Source organism: Delphinapterus leucas, chromosome 1 (genome assembly GCF_059928025.1).
Source record: "Delphinapterus leucas isolate spDelLeu-1000000601 "Yukka" chromosome 1, BTC_Dleu_Yukka2, whole genome shotgun sequence".
Taxonomy (NCBI): Eukaryota; Metazoa; Chordata; class Mammalia; order Artiodactyla; family Monodontidae; genus Delphinapterus; species Delphinapterus leucas.
The window spans coordinates 168,237,718-168,264,956 of NC_143129.1; the positions used below are offsets into that span (position 1 = coordinate 168,237,718).

Genomic DNA, 27,239 nt, shown 5'->3' on the forward strand with positions numbered 1-27,239 from the left:
CACATTCGCTCACACACGCTGAAGGGGCCCGGCGCGAAGCACTCCGGGAAGGCAGAGGTGGGGCCGCAGCGCCCTCTGGTGGGCTGGAGGAGCGGAAGCGGCGCGCGCGGCCTCCCCGCCCCCACCGCCTTGGGATTGGGGCCTAGGAGGGTGGGGGCGGCCAGGGTCGCACCACGAGGTTTTGACTAACAGCTGGAGGGAAGGGAGTAGCTCTATCTTGGGGGAACCCACAAAAGCTGGGTTTTCAGTGAAGAAGCGAACCCCGAAGGCTGAGAGGCCTTAAAATAAACCTGCTTCCCACTTGCAGATGGCACCCCACCCCCATATGGGGGGGAACACGAACAGGAGTCACAGAGCCCTCAGGGAAAGTTCAAGGGGGCCCTGCCCTGAGAAAGACACCCCCTCACCTGGTTATCCTCCTCTGTTAGCAGGCTACAGAAAGAGGGCCCAGAGAACAAAAATATCCAGAAAACATCCGGTCCCCTGAGAAAGAGATTCACCCTTCGGCGTTGCAGGGAGGAGAATCCACAATTCTTTTTTAGGGATGTCGCTGGCCCCCATGATAATCTGTTAAACTGTGGACTTTATTTCCAAGAAAAACACACTTCACACATCCACACAAAATTTTACATGTTCCTTCAACGAGTCCTTACCTGGGGAAGAAAGGAAATAAATGCTATTTGAATACCTGCTGTAAACTAGGCTTCGTTGTTAGGTGCTTTCAAACATATTAAAGGCTTTCAGCATCTTCAATGTAGCTGTCAGCCAATCCGTTTTATAACTGAGGAAACAGAGAGGTTAAGTCATGTGCCCAAAGTCACAAAGCTATTAAATAGTAAGGTTTGCCTGACACTGAGAGGAACATAATAGTGTCCCTCCACCCCCAAGAGAAATCCTGTATTCAGGAACCAGAATCCTGAGGCGATCTAAAAGATGGATGGGCAGAAGCATTTTTAATCAGAGGCAAACCTGACTCCTGCAGGGATATTTGATCCCAGGACAGTCCATCTCCTAATAGCTTTTGTTATTGCAAATAGTAGTAAACAGATAAATAATGCACTCAAGTGTCAACTTGATATCATCCCCTCCCTGGATACAGGAGGCTTGGGTAGACTCAGTAGTAAAATAAATAACACAGCATCTTGGATTTTGCATCATAATTTTGCTTAAAGTGCTCAACGCATTTTTTCTGCCCATAATCACATTTATGGTTGGAATGAATAAGGTCAGGCACCAAATGTGATAGACTTCTGGCAGAGTCCAGGTTCAGAGCATAGATCCCACCAAGGGAAGAGAAGAAACATAGTAATCCTTTTTTTTTTTTTTTTAATATAAGTTAACCAGTTAACGCCATGGCCCAGGTTTGCGTGTAAACCGTAAGCAGTTGCCTACACTTACCCTTGAAGGCGGCAGTGGTATATGGTGAAAAGAGGATTAGACCAGGAGTCATAACCGGGGAGGGGGAGTGACTAAACACTGGCCTCCCCAACAGATTGGCGACATTAGGTAAATTACTAAACCTTTCAGAGATTCCCTCATTTGATAAAGGGGATAATAAAATCTACCTAACAGGTTTGCTACAAAGATAAAGTTCAAAAAAATAAAAAAAAAACATTAAAGTAAATCTGGTACATTGTAAACTTCTTTCCTATAATCCCATTAAGGGATGATAGTGAAAATTCCCTCCTTCCAGTATTTTTATAGTGCCTGAAGTTTTGATTAGTTCCTTTGAGATTACGTTCTGTCCTACAGGATTTCCCAGTGAAAACGCAGACATCCTGGGGGAAGGGTAGTCTCTAAACCTGGATTAGTTCACCAGATTGGCTTTAACAGGCCCCTGAACAGAACACACAAGACTGATACATTTAGTCACTGGGAAGAGGGAGAGGAAGTCTGGAGTGTGGGATATCATCTTAGGGGGCAGACTGCTCATGGTTTGAGAAAAGAATACCATATCAGAAATGAGTTTGGGTTCTAGTTTCACCTCTGCCACTAGGTGCATAAAGCACTCAATCCCTCTTCTAACAAGCATTTATTGAAGGCCAGGCAATGTGCTAGAGAGAAAGTCTTAAGAGTTCACTTCTGGGCTTCCCTGGTGGTAAAGTGGTTAAGAATCTGCCTGCCAATGCAGGGGACACAGGTTTGAGCCCTGGTCCAGGAAGATCCCACATGCCATGGAGCAACTAAGCCCGTGTGCCACAACTACTGAGCCCATGTGCCACAACTACTGAAGCCTGTGCACCTAGAGCCCGTGCTCCACAACAAGAGAATCCACTGCAGTAAGTCCACACACCGCAATGAAGAGTAGCCCCCGCTTGCCGCAACTAGAGAAAGCTGGCACACAGCAATGAAGATCCAACACAGCCAAAAATTAATTTATTTATTAAAAAAAAAGTTATTCACTCACAGTTGTTACAGTGCAATGAGAAAGCACAGACGGACCTCACTTAGTCGGAGGACCAAGAAGTTTTCCCTGAAGTCCTGAGCTTCAGCTAGAACCTGAAAGATGACCAGAAATTGACCAGACAAGGAGGGAAGGGATGTGAGAGACAATATGTGCAAAGGCCCCAGGCGGGGAAGGATCTTGGCACTGGTGAAGAACTGAAAAAAAGGCCAACATGACTGGTGCATAAGGAGAGAGAGGGTGGCACCAGATGAGACTCAAGAATTGGGCAGAAAAGAGAAAAATAGGGCCTTTAGTTGTTAGCTACAAACGATGATCAGTTAGTAAAGGGTTAATAGAAGCACAGCATTCTCAGATTTATGTTTTAGGTTCACTCTGATTGCAGTGTGGTAAGTAGATTCAGGGAGAAAAGAGTAGACTAGGAGTTAGAAGAATATTGCAGCAAGTCCAGGCAAAAGATAATGGTCTATTATAGTGATGATGAAGACAGAGTGAAGTGGACAAAATGGACATTTTAGGAGGCAAAATGAGAGGTCTTAGTGATTGATTGGATTGTGGGGAGGGCATTAAAGGAGGAGATATCAACATAATATCTAGTAGTTTGATTTGAGCGATTCGGTGGGTAAGGTGCCATTTTCTAATGTGGGGAATCCTAGAGGAGATTTTGTGATCATCAATTTATCTTTGGACATGTTGGGTTTCAGAAGAACATAAAACATCAGATAGGAATGTTCTGTAGACAATTAAAAGGTTTGGGCTTAGAGAGTAACATCAAGCTGGAAATACAAACCTTAGAGTCTCTGGTATGGGGATGTTCGTTGAAGCCAAAGGAGTCCCTGGGATTTCCTCAGAAGAGAAGGAGGGTGGGACTTCCCTGGCGGTCCAGTGGTTAAGACTCCACGCTTCCATTCCACTGTGATCCCTGGTTAGTGACGCAGCCAAGCAAAACAAAACAAAACAAAAAGAAGAGGAGGAGAGCAACAGGCCCAGCACCAAACCAGAGATGGAAGGGGAGACACGGAGAGTAAATCCCTTCCTAATCAGAGTCTATTTCCAAGACTGTAAAATAGGGAAGTTGGACCAAAATAACTTCGAAGGTTCCTTCTAGTTCAACCATTTTAGAATTCTGGAAGGTAGAAACCAAGCAGATCCTTCTGGATATATGAAGGGGGCAGTGGGGATAAAGTGAAAAGAAGCAGGAAAGGAGGACAGATTTTACATACTTTTCAGAATTTTGCTATGGCCTGGGCTGGGCCCTAGAGTTCTGGTTCTCAAACTTTTCCAGCCTTCAGCAACAGCAGACCTCGCTGCCCAAGCCACTCCCTTAGTAAGGCAGGAATAGAAGGGACCTCCTTTGAGAAATGTTTATATACTTCACACAACTGACAGTGTAAAAACCTATTTTTAAAGATTTCTGCTGGTTCTATGTAGTCCACACAGTTTTCAAAGCTTGTCACTCCCTAGCCCTGTATATTTCTCACCATGCACTCCATGCTCCAGCCACATTGCATTTTTCTCAAATACACATTTTGTTCTGGAACCCATGACTTTGCACATGCAGTTCTTTCTGCCTCAAATGTCCTTGCCATCCCCCCTCCCCAATTCCTATCTGTCCTTCGAGACCCTGATCAATGAAACCATATTTTTTTCCCTCAAGCAGAAAGAAAGTGTTCTATTCTTTGTTCACCCATAATATCGGTCACATTTCCTTATGGTAACTTAGTGTATTAAAACTATGTTTGGGGCTTCCCTGGTGGCGCAGTGGTTGAGAGTCCGCCTGCCGATGCAGGGTAGGCGGGCTCGTGCCCCAGTCCGGGAAGATCCCACATGCCACGGAGCGGCTGGACCTGTGAGCCATGGCCGCTGAGCCTGCGCATCCGGAGCCTGTGCTCCACAACGGGAGAGGCCACAACAGTGAGAGGCCCGCGCAAAAAAAAAAAAAAACACAACTATCTGTTTGGGCTTCCCAGGTGGCCCAGTGGTTAAGAATCCACCTGCCAATGCAGGGGACACGGGTTCGAGCCTGGTCCGGGAAGATCCCACATGCCACGGAGCAACTAAACTAGACCCATGCGCCACAACTACTGAAAGCTCCGCAACAAAAGAAGCCACCGGAGAAGCCTGTGCACTACAACGAAGAGTAGCCCCTGCTTGCTGCAACTAGAGAAAGCCCTCATGCAGCAACGAAGACCCAACACAGCCAAAAATAAATTTATAAAAAAAAATGTTTACATCAATATTTTCCCTTTAGAAGTCTTGGACTCAGTTGAAAATCTAATGAGAATAATGAAGCTTCTCAGAAAAAGGAACATACACCCAAATTTTTGCCTACAATCTCATTAAGCACTCCCTTCCCCAAGCCCATCCATCCCATGGACTCCAGATTAAGAGAACCAACTCTCAACTTATATATTGCCTCTTTAATAAATCTATAACTGCTTAGATGACAAAGAACTTTTTTATTATTAATCTTTATAATCCAACTCTAAGTAAATGTTTGTTGAATTAATTTATCTCATTCATTTTCAAAATTCTCCCTAGTAATGTCAATCCACATTTTATTAATGAAAACCTGGTGGGGTTAAAAAGTCAAATGTGCAGATTTAACTAGCTTAATTGAATGTTAAAGGAAAGGCACTGTGGAAATCCCAAGATAAACTGATGGTTGGCTTTTAACTTGCAGGTGTGTTTTATGACTTGCTGAATGGAGTTTTGAAAAGAGCAACGTGAGCACAAAGCTAAAGGAAGGAAAGACCTACAGCTGGGCCAGGTGGCCTAAGGACACTAGGAATCAGCAGCTGTGTATATACAAGGGACCCTGTTGGAGATGTCGTCAAGGGCAGAAAAGAACAAGAACCAAGAAAGAGCCAGCAGGAAAGGAGCCTTGAAGTTTCAACTTAGAGTCTAGAGGTGAAAGCTGAAATTTTCACCAGTCCCCCAAGAAATAAGAAAGGTAATGATAATGTAATGAGCTTTTCATAAAGCTAAATTTTCTCAATGCAGAAGACTGTTCTTTATTCTGAGATTATTTCCCTCCTAACTTTTTTGATGTGAAAATGCCCTTTCTTCCCAAATGATGCCAGTAAAAATTAGCCATTTTTAAAAATATCCTTATTTGGTAAAATATAATGCAGAGAACCCCATGTTGGTTCCTAAGACCTTCTTTTTTTTTAATCTCTTTTATTGATCCATGGGATCTAAAAGTCTGAGCAGCACTGTGCTAGGAAACAGCTTACAGTCTCAATCTAAGACAATAGGCCAGAGAGAAAAATGGAGTGTAAACAAGATTTCTGGAGATAGTGCCAAGGGGAAATGAAGCCAGGGAGCCCCAGAAAGTGCTGGTTCAATTTTAAGTCTGTGCCAAGAAAAAATGGTTAAACCAGTGAATGTGCATCTAAACTATTTGTGACAATGTTTTATAGATAAATCCTTCCCTTTTGGTCCTTGGGTGGCAGCTACAGAATGTGAGAGGCAAGAATATGAGAAGCCCTGTCCAGTTTGCTCAGAAAGGCTAACCAGAATGTCTGTCATGGAAATGTTAACTTAGCATTTCTGAGGCATAGTGGTTCCATTTTTGTTCCTGGAGCAGGGGAATATCTTTTTGCTCAGTGGGCAAAGGTTTTACAATATTATCAATGTTCTATGGAATAGGTTCCCTGTGTAACAAAGCACATGGGGTTGGGCTCTACACAGTAGGAGCTTAGCGAACAAATGAAGGAGTTCTAACCAGGGACCCTGACATCAATGTCATCTCAAACAAGACAAGACCACTTTTAACAAAGTGATAAATCAGTACTTCCTGTGACTGATGGACAGGACAGATGATCTGGGTTCTAAAATCCTTTCTCAGGTAACTGGAAGTTCCCTCCCTCCACCACTCCTTCTGCAGTACTGTGGCGAGATGGTGAACTGGACTGTAAACAAAACAACCTAAGTAGCGACTAAACATGTTATCAGCAAAACATCATCCTAATAAAATGGTTTGTTGAAAGTTTCCTTTTAGGTATTAAGCTTCTCTAGTACATTTAAAGACTCTGTTTAATAAATTTGATCCGTATACAACGTTTCAAATATAGTTATTGTTTAGAGTAGAATATAAGTGTTAGTTTCCTCATTGTAAAATGAAGTAAATAATGCTCTTCACCACATAGGATTGTCCTGAGGATCAAATGGATTAACATATGTAAAGTGCTTAGAAAAATGCTTGGTACATAGTTACCCTTCAATAAGTATTGGTTATTATTGTTCTTCTTATTATTCATGCATCAAATATCTATCCAGTTTCCGCTACATGCCAGGCACTGTTCCAGGGACTGTAGAAACAGCAGTGACTAAGAGACGAGAATGGTCCCTGCTCTCACGGAGCTTCGATTCTACTTGGGGGAGAAAAAAATACATGTATGTCAGGTGATAAGTAAAAGAAAGAAAAATAAAGCAGGGTAAAGGAAAATAGGAAGCATAGTGCAGGAGGAAGTTGCCACTTTTCATAGGGTGGGTGGTCAGGGAGGTCCTCTCTGATAAGGTAACATGTGGATAGAGACTTGAAGGAAATGAGGTAATAAGCTTTGCAGTTATCTGGGGGGAAGAGTGTGCTTGAGATTATTGAATGAAAAAAATAAGCTACCAAAAATAAGTAGATCTGGGTTTGTAATAGGGAGTGACAGTACGTGAAGAAGCCACGGCCCACCTAAGACACGCCTCAGTTCCAGTCAGGTGTTGCTGTGAGGAAATGTGGACCCAGTGTTGTCAGATCTTCTGGGCTTTGTGGGTTTTTTTTTGTTGTTGTTGTTGTTTTAAGAAAAACTTTATCTTGAATTTTTCATGTGAACTGTCGTAGGCATAATGCATATATACGTTCGTCAAAAGACACGTACAAGAATGTTCAGAGGTGGGCATTCCCTGGCGGTCCAGTGGTTAGGGTTTGTTGTTTTCACTGCCAAGGGCCCAGGTTCAACCCCTGGTCAGGGAACTAAGATCCTGCAAGCTGCACGGCGTGGCCCAAAAAAAAAAAAAAAAAAAAATATTCAGAGGCATTATTTATAATAGCCCTAAACTGTAAGCTACCCAAGTACCCATTATTAGAATGGATCAGCTGTGGCATAGTAAATAATAACAGTCTCTACACAGCAATGGGAAGCAATCAACTACACTTCACACAACATTATGGGTGAATCTTACAACATAATGTTGAGAGGAAAAAAGCCAGTCCCTAAAGAGTTCAAAATAGGTAAAACTAAGATATGATGTTAGAGAGCTAGATAGAGGTTACCCTGTCTGGGTGAGGTGCTGGTGACTTTTTTTTTTTCCCCTTGATCTGAAAGCTGATTTCATGGGTATGTTCAGTTTATCAAATTGTACAGTGATTTGTGCACTTTCCTGTATGCATTTATACTTCAATAAAAAGTTAAAATAAAACTAAAATGTGGGCCAAAGTAAATCTTAAGGCTGAATCAGAGCTGTGGGCTTCCAATTTGCTCTACAATATGTAGATTTCTTTAGAGAAAACAGCAGAGAAGTTTTTTTTTTAAAAAACTTATACTTTGAGGGGACTTCCCTGGTGGTCTAGTGGTTAAGACTACGTGCTCCCAATGCAGGGGGCCCGGGTTCGACCCCTGGTCAGGGAACTAAGATCCCACGTACCACAACTAGAGAAGCCCATGTGCCGCATCAAAGACCCAGCACAGCCTAAATTAATTAATTAATTTAAAAAAAAAAACTTATACTTTGAAATGCAGGTAACATCCCCCACACCCCCTCTTACAGAAACTCCTACAAAGCCCAATGAGGAACCCATCTTTCCTTCTGGGTCATTACCCAGCCTCACATTTTCCTTTAGATGTGATCCAATACTAATGTCCGCTCTTGTTCTCAAACTAGAGAAATCAACCCACATATACCATATTATAAGCCCAATACTAGTAAAGGTACAGAATTGGAAACTATAGATACAGGAGGAGAACCCAGAGGCAATTTCAAAGTAGGGTGTGGCCTACTTTAGGTTGAGAGAGCACCAGGAGTCTTCAGGTTGGGAAGCTCATAAGACATAACAGAAGAGGTAGTAGGAATCATACTGGGCTGAAATAATTTATCCAGGAAACAGGCATGTCTTAGCCTGGGCCATGGACCATAGGTAGAGAATCAATCAGGTGTAAAAGATAGGTTTTACAATCTGTGTGTTCTGGGGAACTTACAAGCACATCTCAAAGGTGCTTCAATTCAGGTGATGGATGACGAAGGCTGTTCTAGGCAGTGAAGACTGCAGTCTATGGATGTATGCTGAGGTTTGGGTCTTGGGGGTTTCTTGGGAAGAAGTGATTGTCTCAAGAGTTGAGTTACTGACATAGCAGAAAGGCAGTTACTAACATGGCAGAATTTGGGAACTAAGTCACATTTGGTTCCCCAAAGCAAGGGCTAGAGAAGCAGGAGTACGATAAGGATGTTCAAGGAAAGTAGAACCTTCTAGGGGAAGTGAAATTGCATAGCTCAGGACTAAGAAAGGTGTTCCAGGATTGGGAAGGAAACCTAGAAATGACTGAATAAAGGCTAAGAAGAGAAATTCCAGGGGCAGAGAGTTCCAATCTAGCAGAACTGATCCCTTGTTTAGGGCAACCACCTTGGTTGTTATTGTAGTACATTACAGACTACACGAGAATATCCCAGGGAGGAGGCATCCAAGGTGTGAGGGATCTGTGATCAATTGTACTGGGTTAAGTTGACTGAAAATGCAGGGGCTAGCCTAGAATCTGATTTTTTGTCTCAGAGAGGACTATTTCCTCAGGAGTATTACCCAAAGTGAATCACAACCTCGTACGTATTTTGAGAATTCAACCTTTTCTTTGTCCTTGCTACCGCCTTGATAGTGGTGGACCAATTATAACTCAATGAACTAGTAGTTCCATATTTCATGCTTGATTTTACTATCTTTATCATCAAGTGTTACCAGTACTTCCCACCATACAGACTTACCTTTAATGCTTTCATGAAATGGATTAAAATGCCACCACTAAAGGGTGTCTCAGACCACCTAAACTGGATATTAATTTCCAAGGTATTTGGATTAACTCTGGTCCTCCTTCCCAAATATGGACAGAAGCATGAAAGAAACTTCACATGAAGTAGCTTTAAATCTTAAATATTCAAATCTATTGTCCCTTTTTTACTTCAGGACGCCAGGGAGTTTTTGTTTTGTTTTAATTTGGAGAGGGGGGCAGGGATGGAACCTGGAAATTGAAAAGGGGAAGAGAACAGGAGAGCGGGGGTCAGACAGGGACATGGCCAAGGCAAGAGTTGACTCTGAGGCCTTTGTGGAAACCACATGACAGGAAGGTTTGGGGCATTTACCTGCCCTGGATTCATCTGATGGAAGCTCAGAGAAACTGACACATGACTGGGCTTTCACCAGTGCGTTGCTCTCAGAAGAGACTGCCTGAGCTGCTGACTCTGCCTAGCTCTGGAGACAGAAGCAACAAGAGACTTAGGATTTTTTTCCCCTCTTGTATAAATAAGTACAACTACTTGAAAATGGAATGCAAAACAGTAGCCAAAAATGGTCTCTCCTAAATCAGGTTAGGTATACATCTTCTCCAGGAAGTACTCCAATATTTGCTGACCCCTGCCTCCAAGCTGGGTTAGATGCTTGACCCCTTGTTCTCTCTTCTCCCAGCCAATAGCTCTATCACTGCACTTACCCCAATATGATGATTTCAGTATCTCACTAGAGAAAGGCTTAAACATTTTGTAACTTTGGTAGCCTTCTGAAACATACGGACCAACTCTCGGAACAATGTTTATCAACGCATGAAATAAAATACATAGCATTACAAAGGAAACCAATTATTATATTGAAATATAGTTCTTAACTCCAGACAACCTCTGGAGAATGAATCCCTTGAGTGCATGGACTGAGCCTTCATCTCTGTACTGCCAGTGCCTAGCACAAAGCCTAGCACATAGATGGTTCTTACAAATGTTTATTTAATGAATGAACAGAAAGATTAGATGGCTACTGCCAACTCAGCCTGAGGAATGATTCATTGTAACTGCTTGTGTATATACCAGTGTCTTGCTTGTGCCTCACCCTGTCTGAGATCTAGACCAGGATTGTGAGGAAACCCACACTCAAGAATGGGTGCATAGCATCTAGCAATAATGACAGGCTACTGGAAGACCAGGAAAACAACAAAGCTCATGTATTTCCACCAGCTGGAATATTCAGGTAGTGAAAGTAAACAGGCTCTGTCTTAAGGAGGTGATCTCTTGACTTTGGAAGCATGACGCTCACACTACTTTAAAACGCTACCAACAGCTCTGACGGAGGAAAGAAAGGAACCTGAGCTAGTGGGTAGGTGTTCTCCAAGGCTCCTCCTCTGTCCTGATTTGAGCCTCTTGTCTCTGGGAAAGATAAAAGTGTCCCTAAAAACCGCAATAGAGATGACATGTGCCTTTCTAGGTTCAAGTAGTAGTCTTAGGCTTAGGCAGAAATTTTGCTTTTATGTACCAACAGACAACCTAAAGAAGCAAGAAATAAAAGCCACTTCCTTCACTAAAGATATATAAAGGGCCAAAGGTTTGTTCTAAACTGATTGCTATGTCTATTAGATATTTTGAAAAGAAAAATAAAACCCCAATTTTAAAGCTGAAAACCACAACTGTATGGGGTTCAGAAATCTCACCCATAAGGCTTTTAAGATTGACCCTTTCAAGTTAGAGGGCTTCTCTAGCTATACACAGCTATCTGAGGGATGGCAGGATGCAGTTTTCACTTGCTTAACAACAGGGTTTCCAACATCTGTTGGAAGAAACATAGCTTCAGGTGGGTGCCTTCAAAAAAAAAGGAAACTACAGGTTAAAGTTTTGTATTTAATTAAAAAAAAAAACTCTCCCACTCCTAAAGTGTATGCTTTCTTTTTTGACCTATTTTTCTTTTAAATTGTCTGCAGTTTCCCTATATTTTTCCTAGTGCAGTAAACAATGCAATCAAAGAAACAAAAAACAGACTCCACTCTTGCCCCAGACACTGAAGATGGTCAAAGAGAAGGAATCACAGCATGGAAAATGGGCCCATCTCTAAATATACAAAAACATTAAAAAAAAGAGAAGAAAACAAAATAACTCCCCAAAAGATATTATTATTACATTCCTGGTACATTTCCTATAATATAATGTTGCAGACAATGCTTCTTTCCCAGGGAGTCCAGCTCGCTCAGGAGGAGACATCTAGTCGGTGCCTCAGGATAGGGTGGGGTGTTGCCAAACCTAAGGGTTTTTTATGAGCTCAATATCTCACAGAAACATCTGTGGTATAAATGGTATATATGAATCTAAAAGGGGATGAAGGCAGGCAGGCACCTGTCACTGTTCTCTGAATCAGCCAAAAGTCTGAAGAGCGTGGGATCCAGGAGACAGATGCCATTAAACACTGAGGAACAGGGGGTAGAACAGAGGAAGCACCAAATGAATGGCTGCTTTTGGTTCCAAAGCCAAAAAAGGGCCCCACAAAAGAAGGTTAGCTGGTCTGGATGAGGAACTCTCCTGCTCCTGGAGTCATGCAATAAAAATGATGGCCTGGGAGTCCCACCCCGAGAACAGCCACAGTCCAAGAACCAGAGCAATTTACACCACATCACAGTTTGCAAATGAATGGACTAGGAGGGTAAGTGTTTTGACAGAGTGGGGGGCAAGGTGAACCTGAACCCCAAAGCACAGCTGTGACGTCTCTGGATTTCTATTTCTGCCAAGCCACAGGCCTCTGACGCCACTTGCTCGGTGGAAATGTACCCTTCTTCTTAACACTGGCCTTGCCTCAAAATGGCAGCCATGGTAGTAACCCTCAGAGATATTAAGAGGCATCAGTTGCGCTTCTGGAAGTAAGATAATTTCCTTGCCCCATCCTGGCCAAAGCACTTCCCTTTTTAAGCCGCTGCTGGTATGCTACCTTCCCCTCCAAGCAGAGTGCAACTTACTTTTGTTTCAGACTTTTGCATTGGCCTCTGAGGGCCCCTTCCAGGATACAAAGTAAAGTATCCTTCTGCATCCACGTGTGAGTGGGTTGCCTTCCAGGGTCAGATTTGTGTTCCCTGGTTTGGTCAATGCACCTTTATGAGAATAAAACCACATGCGTACACAGACAGACTAGCCTGGAAAGGGCTTTCTGGATAGGGTTTCTGGTTATCTTGATGCCTCCCCTAAAAGAAATCACTTTCTTGGTGTAAGAGGATTAGGACATAGAGTGACCTACTCTCAACTTCCGGAAGGGCAGCTTGTTTTGTCCATTTTTCAATGAGGGGGTGGAAGGGACCCAACCTGTTCAGTTACAACAACAAGATTTTGTTTTTTTAAAAAAGGATCCTATGTGGAAATGAGTGGGACAATGATAAAAATAAACAAATAATTAAAATTCCAAACCAAAACATATCTCCTGGCCCCGAGACCCCCAGTTAATCCTCTAAGACCACAATCTCCACATTGTGGACTTGATGCTGGTGTTCTTCCATCTCAGCCACGACTTTCTCCTCAGTCCTCAGTTCTGTCTCCAAAATGACTGCTTTGCCCTCAGTATCCTCAGCCTCTGGGTCTGGGGCTGGGTCAATCTCAATGATGGTCTGCCCATCCTCTGAGGTGCTTTCAACAGCCTGGATGGCTGAGGTCAGGCCAGACTCCATGGCCACCAACTCCACAGGGCTCACCATGGTGGTCATGTTGCCCAGGGTACTCCCATCCTGCATGGCGGTGGAGCTTAGCAGCGCCAGGCTAGATGAGGGGTGGATGGTCACTGTGTCTGGTGAGCTGCTCTTGGCAGATGAGACCACTGTGGCATAACGGAAGAGCTGAGGGCCAGAAGGAAGTGCGTGGACAGTCACAGGACTGGAGCCCTGGCTGAGGGTGGCCACTGGAATATTGCCCATGGAAAACGACTGACCCACGGGGGTGATGGTGATGGGTGAGATGACTGTGAACTGAGGCTGCTGGACAGGAGGAGAAGGGCTCAGGACGGTGGTAGAGGCTGGCCGCTGGAGCCGGGGCCTTTTGGGAGGCTTAGGAGTGCTCACAGGCATCAATACCACGTTTTGAACCGTCTGGGATTTCAGCCTGTGATCCTGAGCTTGCTTCTTCTGCTCTTCCAACTGGCGTTCCAAGTCTATGGAAAAAAGACAGACTTTATGTGGAGAGAAGTATAATCTTGGGAACAGTAAACTGCGAGTGAGGAGACCTGGGGTCTTGCCCTGGTTTTGCTACTATGTAGCCTCAGGCAAGTCATTTCATTGTTTTCAAGAAGAAACTAGACTGGATGGTCTCTAAAATCCCTCCAGTTACTACATGTCATTGTGTGATTATAGACAGGTCAATAATTCAGAACCTTTTCGTGCTGTGATCCTACTATAGCTCAACTCTAGAAGCTCCTGTGGCATTTTGTCACCTGTCACCAAAATGCAAACCAAAGAAGTCTCCAGTTGGTCTACCAGCTTATATATGCCCTGCCTGGGTCTACAGATGAAAATCATATCTGCATAATCCCTTTGCAACTGCCATGGACCCACAAAGGAGCTACAATGGCCACTCTGAAAAGCAGTGATTCCCAAACTGTCCTTCAAGGCAGGATCACTTGCTGGTGACCCAGATGGCTTTAGTCTACCATTAGCCCCCAGAGAAGTCTACAGAAAGTTATAGAGGAAGTCCCTAAGAATTACAGAACTGAAGGAGGTCTTAAGAGTTCTAACACATTCATTCTGACATAGATCCAGAGAGATAAAGCGATTTCCTTACGGTTACAGAGCATGGGCCAAAACAAAAGTCTTCTGAGAGTCAACTTGGTGGCTTTTCCACCCCAATACACCTATCACTATCCCTCTCCCAAGGGTCCAATCCAACCTTGATGACCACTGGTGAGTCTGGTTCTACACCAGAACTTCTCTATTGCTTAGCACCTGATAAGCATCCAATAAATAACCAGTCACACCTGTAGAGCACCTTGCTCACTGTGGAACACCCAGAGCAAGTCAACTCCTTGTTTGGAATAAAAGGAGTAGGGAGTGATAAAGAACACATTCAAAAATTTTAAAACATTGCCTTTTACGGTTATAAGATAATGCATTTTTTCCAACTTTAGTAGTAATCAAAGAAATGTGAACCTAAACAAGATACCAAATCTATAATTTTAAAAAGTTAAATCAGGGTGTATTGTAAAAAACAATGCCCATTGTTGGTGAGCTCAAACTTGTGATGTAAATTGGTATAATCTTCTTGAAAATTTGACAATAGGTCACAAGACTCCATAAACAAATTATCAATACCATTTAACCTCAAGCTTAAATGGTATTGATATTGTGAACTAGTTTAAAAGAACATAAGAAGAAAAGTTATATTCATACAAGTTCACTGCAACAAAATAAGCTACTGAAGAAAATTTTGAAAATTTAAATTCATCCCTAGAAGAATGTCTAGGTAAAATACTGTGTAGCAACTTGGAAAAATATTAGTATGTCACAGTGAAAAAAGCAGAAAACACAACTTTATGTATACTGTGGTTATAACTAAAATGATACGGACAAGGGACCAGAAGCCTACATTTCTAACAAAAACCATTTTTCAGATGGTGTAAAGTTTCAAGGTGGAAGACAGCATTGGACTATGAATAAGAAGACAGAGTTCTACTCTGGGCTTCACTGTCAAGGAGTGATGTGGTCCCAGGCAAATCATTTATCCTCTCTGTGCCTCTACTGGGTTATCTGTAAAATAAGGAAACAGCCTATAATATTCCTAGAAAGATCAAATGAAAAAGGGCATCTCTGAGAATACCTGGTAAACCGAATTTAAAATATAAACTGGGCATAAAAATAAGTTTAAAACAACCTAAATTGTTCTTCTCTTACCAAATGATCTTTCTTGCCTCTTGTCTTCATGACCAACTATTATAATATATTCTATGTCATTTAAGACTGATAATCCATACCTCCAACTTGTTTTGCATCCTTCACTGCCTTACCTCCTCCAAAAGCTTCTCTTGATTCTTTTCTGGGTAAAAATGATAACTCCCTTTGTTCCACCACTATACCTGCTACATGCCTCTGTTACAAAACTGACTACTTTTCGCACTTATTTCTAAGTCTGCTTTCCCTTGAGTTCCTTGAAAGCCCTCAAGAGACTGAGGCTACCTTATTCAACATTTTATTTCTAAAACCTAGCTTGGAGACCAGCACAAAGTACTTATTAAAAAGAGTTAAATTATCCATGTGCTCATAATTTCTGATTACCAGAAATAATGAAAGTGCTAAATGTATATCAAAAGACTCAGTATTAATAATGTAAAAAAGACAAAGGCCAATTTTTTTCTTCTGCCACTTATATTACTGGACTAATGGAGCGATCTAGCAGACATCTTAATCCTCCAAAGATACAGAAGGAGGATCATGTTGCTGGCTTTCTTTTCTTTTCCTTTGTGCTTCCTCTGCTTCCCACCACTCCACCTCACCTAGGACTATGTACAAAGAAAAAGCCAAATCTGATACTATGTGAGTTGAAAGAAAGAAAGAGAGAGAGAGACAGAAAGAGAGACAGAGAAAGAAGGAAGAAAGGACAGAGGAAGGGAAGAAGGAAGGAAAGAAAGAAGAAGCAAGCCAATCCAGTCCCAACAGAAGTCAACAAAGAAATGGCAAGACTCAAGGATATTAGTATAATATCGCCTAAGAAAAGACAGAAGTTATACATACCTGTCAGAGTATAGAGAAACTGCTCTTCTCCCTGCTCTACTTGGTTCCTTCTGTTGTCCAAAACCTTCTTGACTGTGTCCATTAGGCCAAATGTATGTGCTACATTGTTGAGAACAGCAGCATCTATTTAAAACAAAAGACATGCCTGTCCAGTTAAAACAGAAATGTTCCACCAACTCCCTATTGTGCCGCTTATAAATATAAAACAATCCAGGGCTTCCCTGGTGGCGCAGTGGTTGCGAGTCTGCCTGCCGATGCAGGGGACACGGGTTCGTGCCCCGGTCCGGGAAGATCCCACATGCTGCGGAGCGGCTGGGCCCGTGAGCCATGGCCGCTGAGCCTGTGCGTCCGGAGCCTGTGCTCCACAACGGGAGAGGCCACAACAGTGAAAGGTGAACAGTGAACAGCAAAAAAAAAAAAGAAAAAAAAAAAAAATTGGGAAAAAGAAAAATAAAACAATCCAGAAATTAGAATACTAATAGCATTTTCAAAATATTTTAACAAAGATTTATCACATGTGTAACTAATTATTATTTAATTGTTATATCTTTATACATGTTTCCATATAAATAAATACAAAAATAAGGAAAAAAATCTTGCATCTGGTTATAGGTTCTGACTTGTCTTAGAAAATATGGTCATTCTACTAGACAGAGCTAAGTTTGAACCTTGGTTTTGATGTTGCCTATCTGTGTGACCTTGGGTAAGTCATTTTCGTCATCAGTTTTCTCATCTGAAACAAATGCGACTAATAATACTTACTCTGCAAGATAGATATGAAGATTAGAAACATCATATTTTAAGTGCCAAACATGGGAAATGACATGCAATATTATTAATAGTATTATCTCTGCTCCTCTTTATTATTATTATTATTATTTTTTTTTGGCTGTGCCACGCGGCATGTAAGATCTTACTTCTCTGACCAGGGATTGAACCCGTGCCCCCTGCAGTGGAAGCACGGAGCCCTAACCACTGGACCTCCAGGGGAAGTCCCTCTGTTCCCCTTTAAACAAAACTTCTTGAAAGAGCTGTCAGTAACTGGTCATTACTTCCTTAACTCAGACCACTTTTCCACCTACAACTCTCTTCTACAGTTGTCTCATCCAGTTCCATGGTTTTGAATATCATGGACATGCTAAGAATTTCCACATGTAGATCTCCAGCCCAGACCTCTTTCCTGCATTACAGATTAATACTTCTGTTGAGCCAAATGACTTCTCCATTTGAAGCCCTCATAAGCATCTCAACTAAACAAGTCAAAAACCAATTCTGATTTCTTCTCCCAGTGGTCTTCATCTCAGGAAATTTTACCACCGCTCACAGCTCAGACCAAAAATATATGAGTCATCCTGGATTTCTTTCTTTTTCACCCTACATCCAATCCATCAGCAAGACTTGTCAGTTCCACATTCAAAATATAAGCCCAATATGATCCCTTCTTCCCAGGTCTACCACTACCCACTCTAATCCACGCTACCATCATCTCTTGCCTGGACTAATTCCTTCAAGAGTTTCCCAACTGGTCTTCTTGTTTCTACTCTTGCCCCATATAATCTATTCTCCCCACAGCAACCACAGTGATGTTTTAAAAATATAAATAAATCTGAGGGACTTCCCTGGTGGTGCAGTGGTTAAGAATCCGTCTGCCAATGCAGGGGACACAGGTTCGATTCCTGGTCTGGGAAGATCCCACATGCTGCGGAGCAACTAAGCCCGTGCACCTAGAGCCTGTGCTCCACAACAAGAGAAGCCACCACAATGAGAAGCCCACACACTGCAACGAAGAGTAGCCCCTGCTCGCCGCAAACTAGAGAAACCCCGCGTGCAGCAACGAAAACCCAACGCAGCCAAAAATAAATAAATAAATAAAATAAAAATTTTAAAAATTAGTTAAGACTGTCATGGGGTCATTAGAAATTGTCAAACGTGATAACTCAATTACAAACAAGAAATAATCTTGAAAATATTAATGAGTTTGCTTCCATTAAAGATATAAAAATTAGGGCTTCCCTGGTGGCGCAGTGGTTGAGAGTCCGCCTGCTGATGCAGGGGACACGGGTTCGTGCCCCAGTCCCGGAAGATCCCACATGCCGCGGAGCAGCTGGGCCCGTGAGCCATGGCCGCTGAGCCTGCACGTCCGGAGCCTGTGCTCCGCAACGGGAGAGGCCACAACAGTGAGAGGCCCACGTACCAAAAAAAAAGATATAAAAATTAAAAACCTATATTAAAAATATATAAATATATCTGATCACTTTACTCCCCTGCTCAAAATCACTACGATGGCTTACCATCACCTTAAAATAAAACCCAAAGTTCTGACCAAAGCTTATCTAAACTGTCCCCTCTGCTCCTGTGCAACCTCATCACCTACCACTCTCTCCATTAATTAGTCCACTGGAGCCACGTCAGTGCTTCTCTAATTCTTTGAACCCACCAGGTTCATTGTAACTTCAAGATCTTTGTTCCCTCTGCCTGGAATGCAGACAATCGTTCTGGAGGCTTTAAACGAACAGAATATGAGAACTGTCTAAAACCAGGTGGATTTCTCCAATTTTCAGACTCTATATATCTACTTTGTATCTATATCGAGAGAGAGAGAGAGAGATTGCTTTCTGGCACCATTTACAAGGCAAAAATTACCTGTGGAAAAAGCAATGCCAGACCTGAGTTCAAAACCTAGTTATGCTAAAAATAGAGCTACCATATATGATCCAGTAATCCCACTCCTGGGCATATATCCAGAAAAGATGAAAACTCTAATTTGAAAAGATACACGCACTCCAGTGTTCATAGCAGCAATTTACAATTTACAGTAGCCAAGACATGGAAGCAACCTAAGTGTCCATCAATCAGATGAATGGACAGAGAAGATGTGGTATACATATCCAAAGGAATATTACTTAGCTATAAAAACAGAATGAAATATTGCCATTTGCAGCAAGGTGGATGGACCTAGAGAATAACATACTAAGTAAGAGAAAGACAAATTACACTTACATGTGGAAGCAAAAAATAATACAAATGAATTTATTTACAAAACAGAAACAGACTCACAGACATAGAAAAAAAACTTATGGTTACCAAAGGGGAAGTGAGGAAGGGATAAATTAGGAGTATGGGATTAAGATACACACTATTATGTATAAAATACATAAGCAACAAGGATCTACTGTATAGCACAGGGAACTATATTCAATATCTTCTAATAACCTATAATGGAAAATAATTTGAAAAAATACACATAGGGGCTTCCCTGGTGGCACAGTAGTTAAGAATCTGCCTGTCATTGCAGGGGACACGGGTTCAAGCCCTGGTCCGGGAAGATCCCACATGCTGTGGAGCAACTAAGCCCGTGTGCCACGACTACTGAGCCTGCGCTCTAGAGCCCATGAGCCACAACTACTGAAGCCCACGTGCCACAACTACTGAAGCCCACACGCCTAGAGCCCATGCTCCGCAACAAGAGAAGCCACCACAATGAGAAGCCCGAGCACCACAACAAAGAGTAGCCCCCACTCGCCGCAACTAGAGAATGCCCGCACGCAGCAACGAAGACCCAACACAGCCAAAAGTAAAATAAATTAAATAAAAATAAATTTAAAAACACACACACACACACACACACACACACACATAACTGAATCACTTTGCTGTACACCTGAAACTAACACAATATTGTAAATCAACTATACCTCAATAAAAAAAAAAAATTTTACAATTCAAAATAAAAAGCCCTACTTACGAACTTTGGATAGTAACTTTTTATGAGCCTTAGTTTCCTATTCTGTAAAATGAGGATAATAATACCTATACCTCAGTGTTTCATGAGGCTAACATGATCTGCCTACAATGACCGCTATTGTTAGGATTAGTGTGTTTACCTGTGACCTGGAAGGGAGCCTGGATAAGCCGCTGCTGAACTCCCCTGAGTAGCTCCTCTATTTCCTTCTGTATATTGCAGACAACCTCTTCCATCAGTCCTACATCAGCTATTCCTTTCCAGAACATCAAAGTGTCCTCTGGCAAAAGAGGGATAAGACAGAGGGTAAACAAGGGATGCTACATATACTTAGGCATATCTTTTCAATGTTAAATTCAAAATTATTTTGATTCAAAATGATTTTTTTTTTCCGTGCTGCGCAGCTTGTAGGATCTCAGTTCCCTGACCAGAGATTGAAACCGGGCCACAACAGTGAAAGCCCAGAATCCTAACCACTAGGCAACCGGGGAACCCCCCTCAAAATGATTTCTTATTGGGCTATTTCTGGGAAAAGAAAAGAAGCCTTTGGAACACTAGCTGCCTCCCTGAGTTGGTATCTAATTATTTGAACTCTGCAGCAAAATAGGGACTTGTGATAATTGCCTCAATTTGTCATGCCTCTGGCTACAGGGAACAGGTATCTTCCTCCAATAAAAATATTAAATTAAATATTTAATAAATACTAAAGCATTTATTTAAATAATTTAATTTAAAATTAAATAATACATAATATTTTAAATGTTAAGTAATAAAGAAATTAAATTAAGTTAAAGATATACTCCCTCTAATCCTATACTTAAAAAACCAAAATAAAGGGACTTCCCTGGTGGTCCAGTGGGTAAGACTTCGCACTCCCAATGCAGGGGGGCTTGGGTTTAATCCTGGTCAGGGAACTAGATACCGCATGCATGCCGCAACTAAGAGTTCACATGCTGCAACTAAGAAGTCCACATGCTGCAACGAAGATCCCATGTGCTGCAACTAAGACTCGGCGCAGCCAAAATAAATAAATATTTAAAAAAAAAACAAAAAACAACGAAACAGTTGAATAGGTGGGGTTATAAGCTCCCTGGGGGCAGAAGCTATGTCTTTTCATCTATCTAGATCTAACAACAGTACCAGCTAAAAACAGGCAGCAATAGATATTTGTTAAATAAATTAATGAATGAAGGATGATGTGAAGCTTCTCCTGTCCCCTCTAAGTGAATCATCATTAATCACCATCCTCTACACCACCTGCTACCTAATTTTTTCTTCTAACATCTTGCAGCTTGGTTTCTCTAACAAATGGGCCAAAGTTGGAGTCAGTGTGACAGGATAAAAAGCATGGACTTCAGAGTTAAACAGATGAATTCAGTTAAACAGCTGAATTATTAGTTGTGTGACTGGTCTTAGGCAGGGTGCTGACCCTTTCTGAGTATCAATTGCTTCATAAAATCTGACTTTACAGGGCTATTGCTTGGATTAAAATAAGGTGTTTGCAGCTGTAATTAGTATTAATATGCATAAGAAAAACCAGCACAAGTAATGAAGAGGCCTTCTGTGTCCATAATCATAATGGTGATAAGAGTCACAAAACCTTACAAGAAATCTGAGCCCCATAGAAAGTACCTGAAATTTCCTCTGAGTCTTTCTTCATGCCCTCCTCTGTGGCCATGCTGACAGCAGCAGTGAGAGCCGAGTTCCATTCCAGCCCTGCCTCCTCCATGCTCTCTTCTGAGATGGCAATCTGTGTGATGCTACCTAAAAGCAGTCCATTAGAGGGAAGGCCCATGAATTTTATGAAAAAGTCACAACTATCCTCTATCTCAGACAGCCAAAGAGATCCTGTTATTTAACTTTCTAACCTTTTGCCTGCGTGTCCCTATATTTAAAAACTAGAATCCTAGGTAATCCAGGATGAATATTTGATTTCCTAAATAAAACCTGCCTTGCAAAAGAAAATGCTTTCTTCTTACTCTGAATAGAAAGTGAAAGCTAGGAGCTTCCCTGGTGGCGCAGTGGTTGAGAGTCCGCCTGCCGATGCAGGGGACGCGGGTTCAGGGGACGCGGGTTCGTGCCCCAGTCTGGGAAGATCCCACATGCCGCGGAGCGGCTAGGCCCGTGAGCCATGGCCGCTGGGCCTGCGTGTCCGGAGCCTGTGCTCCGCAACGGGAGAGGCCACAACAGTGAGAGGCCTGCATACCGCAAAAATAAATAAATAAATAAAAATAAAGAAAAAAAGAAAGTGAAAGATAACTTACAAAATCACAAAAGAGCAATCTGCTTTCTGAGCAGTTATGTTTTCGAAAGAGACAGAAGGTGGGCACGATTGCCAGGCTGCAGGCCCCAGACTTGGTGAGGATGAGGAGGACTTGAAATAATTTAAAAGAAAATTATAGTCAAGAGCCCTACTACAAGCATGTTTGATACTAACCATCTAGAATTCATGAAGTTGCTGTAACTTATTTATCAGGCTATGTAAAAGAAAGCAAGAGAAATGAGACCAAAATAAATCAGATAAGAGATCCATGAATAGCAGATTCACAAAGGAAAAAACTACTGCTATCAATTTTATATTAAGGTTTTAAACAAAGAGAATTGAGAAAAATCAAACTGATCCAGACAGAAATATAGACAAGTGTGGACTCTCCACATTGAAGGATATCAATAATCAAGCAAACAAGTAATATCAATATGGATGATCAAGTAAAGAAGTTTTGGCAAAATGAAGTAGATAATTTCACAGCATTTTTCACTTTTCAAGTGAAAGTATCACACCACCAAATATTCAAACTGCTAGATATTGTACACTTTCCTGAAAGGAACTTAGGTTCCAAGAAATTTGGCTTCTACTCACCCAGTGGTTACTCACAGAACATTAGGACTGACCAAAAGAAACCTTGATAAGTCATTTTTAAAGCACAATACTTCCCTGACATCCTTTAGCGTTCTTGTGTCTCTGTCAGGCATATTTATAAGTCTCCTGGAAGTAGTTTAGACATATTCTATCTAAGAATTTTAGCTGTGCTAAGTCTCCAGCTGAACTAAATCCTTAATAATAACCTCATATGGCTATATCTTTCCTAGAGAGCCCTTGTCCCAAGCTCAACAATACTGAAGTTAAGTGTGTGCCCATCCTATCTCATTTGTGAAGAAGCCTCAGCTTGCTTATCTGAATTCCTTACAGACAGAGCTCTTTGATCCTTACAGCAGTCTCCAGAGTCCAGCCCAGCCAATGACACACTGTCTTTGATAAACCTCAGTTCAACAGCTGAAAACCCGTTCTCCGTTCTAATCCACCCGCTTGCCTTGCCACTAGAAGAGCAAAGGATTTTTAAAACAATCTGATTTCAAAGATATGTCAAGTGGCAAAGTGAGACTGTTAAATAAGCATTATTTGGATCACCTTTCTAATGTTTACCATGCACTGTAATAAAGAAACAAGGAAGGAGGTCTGGCCAATAGGAATCATTTGGGAGAAAACAAAGAGAGTTCTTTCTAAAGCATGGACTCCCACCCAAGATTACCATGCCTTACATTAACGCTCTCGAGAATTGAAAAAAGAAACACAAAGAAGAAATGAGAGGAAAAGTGCTACTGAAAAACACAGTGGGTTTTCAGGTGGTTTCCTACCCCCTACCATCGGCCGAAGTGGGTGTCTGCACCACACTTGTCTGCTGTCCTGGCACTGGAGCTCTTGCACTGCTGATCAGAAGATCAAATTTGGTGCTTCTGCAGGTATTGGAGCAAACCTTGTCATGTTGGTAAAAATCAATCTGTCCGGAGTCCATCATTTTCCTGTGCAAAGAGAGACAAGAAGTACCAATTCAGCCTGCACTTCATCTTGAAGGGACAGATAGAGACAAAGTTGCTGAGTCCCTTCTATATGTTAATGAAACCTAATAGTATTAAAAGTCATTAGGTTGCAGAAATTCTAATTGGGGCTATAAAATGTTCATTGGTCCTGCCCACATTTACAAGTACTCCTCTTCCCTCCTTCCTCTACTCATTATGAGTACTCTCTTGTATTTCCCGTTATCACTAAGTTTTAGACATATACTCCTGACAATAGCTAAATTTCCCCATAGAATCTCAGTGAAATAAAGCCCAAAAGGGGAAAAGACTAACTCATATCCCAGCACAAATGAGAAATGCCACAGGGGGATTAGAATTTTGTGATTAGATTCTGATGTATTAGTACTTGTAGACCAGCAAGATCTGTTGCCACTTCTGGAGACATAAAACTTCAGCACATTTCTTTCCTTTAAAAAAAAAAAAAAGAGATAACTCTCCTATAAATACAGAGAAAAGTTGATTATACTAAACCCCTACTATAAAATGTCCTTATAACTAGATTCACAAGACGTTATTATAGGCCATGAGCAAAGCCATGAGGTATTTTAATTACAGTAAACTCTATGCTATAATGTTACTTGGCTTTCACTAAAGATTTTTTAGACACTCTGAGTCTTTTACATTTGGGGAAAGTTGGCATACACTTGTTTTTCTGGGCAAATAAAACAAGCCAAGAACAAAAAAAAAAAAAAGAAAGTTAAAGGTATTCACCCCCAATTTCATTCAACTACTGATTAATGGACACAAATCATCTGGAATGAATTTTTTTTAATTATGCCTCTGACTATAAAAATCATACGTAAAGAAAAAAACATTTTCTGTGGAAAATACAGAAAACTATAAAGAAAACAACTGCTCTTTAAAAAAATATCCAACACAGAGATCATATCAACATTTCAGCATATTTTTTTCTACTAAATTTACTTACATATGTGTGTTTTTTGAAACAACTATATCAATTGATATTACATTTTGTTTTCTTCCTTACATTACATCATAAGCATTTTCCATGTAAAAACTCTTTAGAAATATTTTAATGACCTCATAACGCCCCATAGTATAAACTCATATACATTTAGATGAGCCATAATTTACTTTAGATACACCTTGATTGTATATTAAAGCAGACTGTAATTTTCACCATCATAAATTATGTTGCAATGAACATTTTTATACTTGAATCTCTACAAGCACTATAGATTTCTCTTAAGACAGATTCCTTAAAAAAATTAAAGACAAAAGGTAAGAGGTTTTTAAGGCTCATGATACATGTTCTGTGGGGAACTTTTAATTCTTAACCACATTTTAAAATTTTCTATCAATAGTTGAGTGCTCAAGAAACACCAACTGATGTTAATTTCACCGAGGAGTGGGGTGGATTACAATGATAAACTTGCTGCATAAAGAGATGGGAGTGGGGATACTATACATTCTAAAGTTTATTTCTGGGACTTTCCTGGTGGTGCAGTGGGTAAGACTCCACGCTGCTAATGCAGGGGGCCCGGGTTCGATCCCTGGTTGGGGAACTAGATCCCACATGCATGCCGCAACTAAGAGTCCGCACGCCACACACCAGGCGCAGCCTAAATAAATAAATAAATATTTTTAAAAAACAAATAAAGTTTATTTCAATGGTACAATGACGGCAAGGATTGCATTCGCTGTGCATAATTGTTACTTACGAACAGCACCCTTCTACTCTACCAGATTATCCCACGATTTGTCCATCAGCCCACATCTCCGTTGTTGTCAAGCTTTCTTAGCACCAGGCTTAGCTCTGCCTATGCTGAGTGATCTCAAGCTGGACTGTCATCTACTCCTGAGCTTCTCTGCCCAGAGAAGATCCTGCCCAACATTCTGACATCAGAAGAATTTGTCCTAGATGCTGGGAAGAGTCAATTTAATTCAATTTTTCTTCTCTCACAGGGATTTTAAGAACAAGTTGATGAAGGTCAAATAATACATGGATTGTTTAAGCCAATCCTTCAGACAGAATAAAAATTCAAATTAAGAAGACTGGATTCTCTGGATTCCACCATGATTAAGTGCCCCACAGTCAGCTGAAAGGTATGAACTTGCTATCAGAGCTCACCTGAGCATGATTCCACCCAGACGAATAGCTCTCTTCCAGTCCTTCAGGGTGGACTTGCCAGCCAGATGAACAAAATGCTTGGGGCTGATCAACTGATCATTAAACTAATGTAAAAAGTAAAGTCCAAAATAATCCAATGTTAATTTAGGCAGGCCAAGAGGGAAAGAAAGACATAACTCTACTTGTTATGAACAAAAAATACCCAAAGGACATCTTTAGTCATAGCCTTGTATTCTCCATCCTCCCACCCTATTGTGCTAGAGAAGATGATCCTTCTCTGGACACAGTGCCCTGTCCTGGTACGAAGCTACGGAAGACACAAGGAGGGTCAGAGATTAATACACTGATTAGGATCTAAAATCCATTTATGCCCTGAATCAAGCAGACGGGTCCAATGTTGCAAAGGCTATTTAAACTGAAGTAATCTATTCAGCCCTAATGACAAGATTCAGGATCTGGTAGAAAGAATAAGGATGGTAGAAACCAACAGCACTACAAAGCCTCGAAGCTCTGTAATTCTTAATGATTCTAGGATGATGCCACTGATGGTGACTACTATCTACATAGGTCAGCTGTGGCTACCAGTGGAGACAGAATAAGCAATTATTTCCATATTGTGCTCTCATGAAGATTACTTATTTTTATCAGTAATAATTTTTAATAAACTCTACCAAATTACACACCAGTGTAAGGCATTTTACATATATGATCTCACTTCCTCTTCTAGCAACCTTACTGTGTGTGTATATAATTATTTGTATTTTAACATATGAGGCTCTGAAATATTAAATAACTTGATCAAGGTCACCCAGCTAGTCAGTGATAGAGATGGGACTCCATTCATTCAACAAATATTTACTGATAAATATGCCAAGCCCTATTCTAGGTGCTGGGGATACAATGGTGAACAAGATAGACAAATTCTCAGCTCTCAAAGGACTTATATTCTGGTGGGACTTGAATCCAGGTCATTTTCACTCCAAAGTCCCTATTTTTTTTTTTTTTTTACTGTGACACAAAGGGACACCACAAAATTAAAAACATTGACATGGTGGAAGAGAGAGAAGAGGCACTAAAACCATACCCTTTGAAAACAAGGAGACCCAAAATAGGCCCCAGCAAGGAGAAAAGACAATTACCTTGACACACTTTACATTTATTCCTGGGCATACAAACTTCTTCCAAAGGAGCATGGCTTTGCTCTCCCCACAAGTTATGGGGTAAGCGATTTCCATATCTTCATTTGCTTCTATAGTGCTTGCATCTTGAAAATGGAAAAAATATCATTTATTTATCAAACACTCTTCCCCAAAGCTTAATTCAGAATCTCTAGTCTCCTGGTTCCTCTGAGGGGCTAACAGTTCACACTGGTTGGTACTGTTTAGGAATCTTCTGGAAGAAGTTTGGCATAACAGCTCTCTTACCAAGCTCCCACTA

General features: G+C 41.3%; 1 protein-coding gene across 7 annotated transcripts in view; it reads right to left on the minus strand.

Moving 5' to 3' along the window:
• Positions 1–10,569: 10,569 nt before the first annotated feature.
• The window catches only part of GMEB1 (glucocorticoid modulatory element binding protein 1), a 31,086-nt gene continuing 14,416 nt past the window's right edge, over positions 10,570–27,239 (minus strand). For all 7 annotated transcript variants that reach the window (XM_022551883.3, XM_089897653.1, XM_089897646.1 and 4 more), the window contains 7 exons: positions 26,942–27,066; positions 25,803–25,906; positions 23,496–23,653; positions 21,485–21,616; positions 19,995–20,132; positions 16,111–16,233; positions 10,570–13,541 (listed from right to left, as the gene is read on the minus strand). In XM_022551883.3, the coding sequence (XP_022407591.1) occupies positions 12,841–13,541; positions 16,111–16,233; positions 19,995–20,132; positions 21,485–21,616; positions 23,496–23,653; positions 25,803–25,906; positions 26,942–27,066 (1,481 nt within the window). In that variant the 3' untranslated portion in view covers positions 10,570–12,840. The remainder of the gene's footprint in view (positions 13,542–16,110; positions 16,234–19,994; positions 20,133–21,484; positions 21,617–23,495; positions 23,654–25,802; positions 25,907–26,941; positions 27,067–27,239) is intronic.